Source organism: Contarinia nasturtii, unplaced genomic scaffold (assembly GCF_009176525.2).
Source record: "Contarinia nasturtii isolate CC-2019 unplaced genomic scaffold, AAFC_CNas_1.1 Cnas_scaffold_5069, whole genome shotgun sequence".
NCBI classification, from domain to species: Eukaryota; Metazoa; Arthropoda; class Insecta; order Diptera; family Cecidomyiidae; genus Contarinia; species Contarinia nasturtii.
Window position 1 is genome coordinate 1 of NW_022202347.1, and position 3,244 is coordinate 3,244.

Below are 3,244 nucleotides of genomic sequence, written 5' to 3' on the forward strand. Positions count from 1 at the left end.
CCAAATAGATGCTGTCGGTTTGATAGCCGTTTCCAATATTGATTAGCGATTTCGATGTGAATTCTGCCAAATCTGTAACCGTTGATCTTCCCTTGATGAATCCATGTTGACTGTCGTCGATGATTGTCTTCAAATAGTTATTTATGTGACTTGTTACAATTGAATCGAGTAATTTTGAAATTATGCATTGCAAAGCAACTCCACGATAATTTTCTGTTGTTTCTGTTACCACTTTTATATACTGGTCGCACGAATGATGTTTAACATATCTGTGGTATACAATTTGATTGAAGTGACTCTCTCAGCAATATTTTTATTGGATACAATAGTGATGTTAGACAATTTTTAATGAAAATATTCGGAATACTATCTGGGCCAGAGACAAGATCCATTGGCAATTCAGAAATTTTCGCACTTACTTGTTCATCTGTGACAATTATTTCTGGAATCGCTGCACAAATGTTTTGTAGTTTCATTGCGTTGACTATAAGCAGTTGAAAAATGAGTTGCAAACATTTCAGCAATTTGCTGTCTATCATCGGATTTGTATTCTTTGTATTCCATTTCAGCTGGTAGATCTTCACACTTGTTCTTTTTTTGGTTGACAAAATTAAAGAATTCCCTTGGATATTCGTCGATTGGTTGTTCCATCTGCAATTTGTACTTCCTGTATGTTGATCGTGCATTTTGTTTGTACAAGCGACGGGCATCGTTAAAATTCCTTCTATTTTCAGTTGATCTGTTTTTCTTCATTAATCGATGTAATTTTTTTACTTCTGTTTTTTGATTTTGTAATGATTTGCTAAACCATTTTGGATGTATCGAAGACTTTATTACTTTTTGATTGACCTTCGATGTAACGACAGAGTTGATTGTCGAATAAAATGATTCCAATTTGATGTCAAAAGATGGTCTATTCAAAATGTTGTCCCAATCGTTCTCAACAAACTGTTTGTTGATTTCATCGTATTCTGCATTCCGAAAATCATAGTAGAAACGATTGGACTTTGGTTTATGGTGAATATACTCATGTAATTTTCATGTTGCAAAACTTCAATTTATTTTTGTGCAACACACGTTTCTCTACTGTTTTATGCAAAAACTTTTATTTTTTTCTATTTTCAAAACGTATTTTTATAAAGTTCGGAAATTTTATGCTACGTTACGAGCAAAGCTGATCACGAACAGTCGGTCGTTCGTTCGTAAATTTTGGCCCCATTATATTTTGTGTGGGTGGAAAAGTAAAAGCATGCAATTCGAAAACACTCTGTATATATTTTTATGCAATGTATATTATACATACCTGTTATGGTTTGACGATAAACACCAGGCTTGACTAATTTTACTTCTACATTGTTTACACAAACGACATGTTGATGATTTGTGTTGGCAGGAAGCCAGGCAATGATTGCTGATGAACAAGTTATGTTAGAAGCTCTAACAGCGGAGGGTCCTAAATGTGCTGTATCGCGACCAATAATCATAGTACAAGCGGCATCGCGTGATGTGTGTCGATCGTGTGTTACACTTCTAACACTTATACGATGTGGCTAATAATAATGTAACAATAATACTCACAATCAGTAAAATATTGTTTTATTCCATATAAATAAATTAAATTATATCATAAGTAATAAATGGATGAAGTTTTCAAAAGTAACTATGATAAATAACACTGTAAAATTCAAATGTTGATATTTTTGGGAGTCACAAATTGGTCACTAAAAAGATGTCGAAAAATTTGTATAATTTTGCCCATTTTTATGAAAAGCCTTTTCAAATTTTCGATTAAAATCATTTTTTTGCATTTTTCAATTTTTTGTTCATAATATGTCCACCAGATGTCGTATCGAAAATCTAAAATCATATTTGTGAGTCACAAATTAATCACTAAAATTCTGCATCATTAATTTTTATATTTTGCTTTTATTCAAAATTTCACTAAGAGACTTTTTGGCCAATAGGCCTTAATAGAAAAATGGCCAAAATTGGCCGAAGGTCTATTCCATGGGCCGAAATAGTGCTGTCACAAATTATCACAAATTTGTCACCTAATCCCTAAAAAGGTTTCAAGGCAATCGCAAAAATTTGCCAGGCTGGATAGGGAGAGCCCATTTTTAAGACGTACCCTATTTAAATCGACTCCTTCAACTAATGCACGGGTCCTTTCGTTTGCTTTTACTGTAACCTTGAGCACGCCATCAACATATACGTGATAGCTTTCAATTATCTGATTCCCTGGAGGATCTGGAGCTGCCCATCCAATTAAAACACTTTTATTCAGCTGTTTTTCAAGTGATAAATGCTGAGGTGCTGGAACTAGAAACAAGAATAAATTGATGCTAAATTTAAAAAATTTGAATAAACACAAACTAACGGTGTTAAAGTTACGCATCTACAATTAATTTTCAATGAGTAATGAAAGAGTTTTTACAGTGGAAAATGGCTTGATATTTTATTTATTTATTTATTACCAATCCTAAATTTATACCATTGTGTGAGTCTAGTAATCTAGACACATGCTGGCTATATGCCCAATAAGGTATAAATTTCGCCCATGGTGCGACTTTCAAAAAGAGATAGAATATAGTGGAGGGAGGGTATTTACGAGTTACTATAAATACCGATATTGGATCGGGAAAACCATGGCAAAACCGGTCTAATTCAGGAGAATTAGAGGAAATACTTAATATTATCTTAAATATATTTTGGAAATAAAATAATAAAATAAATTAAATTAAAAATGATAAAAAAAAATAACAAAAATAACAAAATAAGAATAAGTAATTAAATAAATAAATCACAGCGGACGGCAGTTCGCGCGAGTGAGGAAACCACATTAGTGTGTTGAAAAGTCGAATTCGCTATATATACACGTAATATACGAAATCCGAACCTAGGAGGCCGTTGGCTCCGGTTGATGTATATGCCCTTGGGCTATAGATCAAGAAAAAATAAAAAAATTTGAAAATTGGTCTACCTGTCTTCAAAATATGTTCCTTTCAAGAAAAAGGTCAAAATTCAGTTCTACGGCCATATATGGCACTAAATGAGCTCGTTGACCCCTGAAAAATCGATATTCTGATTCTCGAGCTCAATACCTTTCCAACGATACCTCAAACGTCGAAATCGATCAATCCGTTCGAAAAATTCCGCATTTTAAAAATTTCATATGATTTTCCTATAAAAATCATTTGGTATATCTGTCTGTCCGCGATTTTGCGTACTTGTTTCTGATCTTTTT

At 33.0% G+C, this 3,244-nt stretch overlaps 1 protein-coding gene across 1 annotated transcript; it reads right to left on the minus strand.

Moving 5' to 3' along the window:
* Positions 1–419: 419 nt before the first annotated feature.
* LOC116351263 (RIMS-binding protein 2-like) lies at positions 420–2,395 on the minus strand (the record flags this gene model as incomplete). The annotated part of the gene is made up of 3 exons (XM_031783343.1): positions 420–484; positions 1,304–1,550; positions 2,129–2,395. Coding segments are annotated over 3 exons (579 nt in total), but the record flags the coding sequence as incomplete, so codon positions are not given.
* Positions 2,396–3,244: the final 849 nt, after the last annotated feature.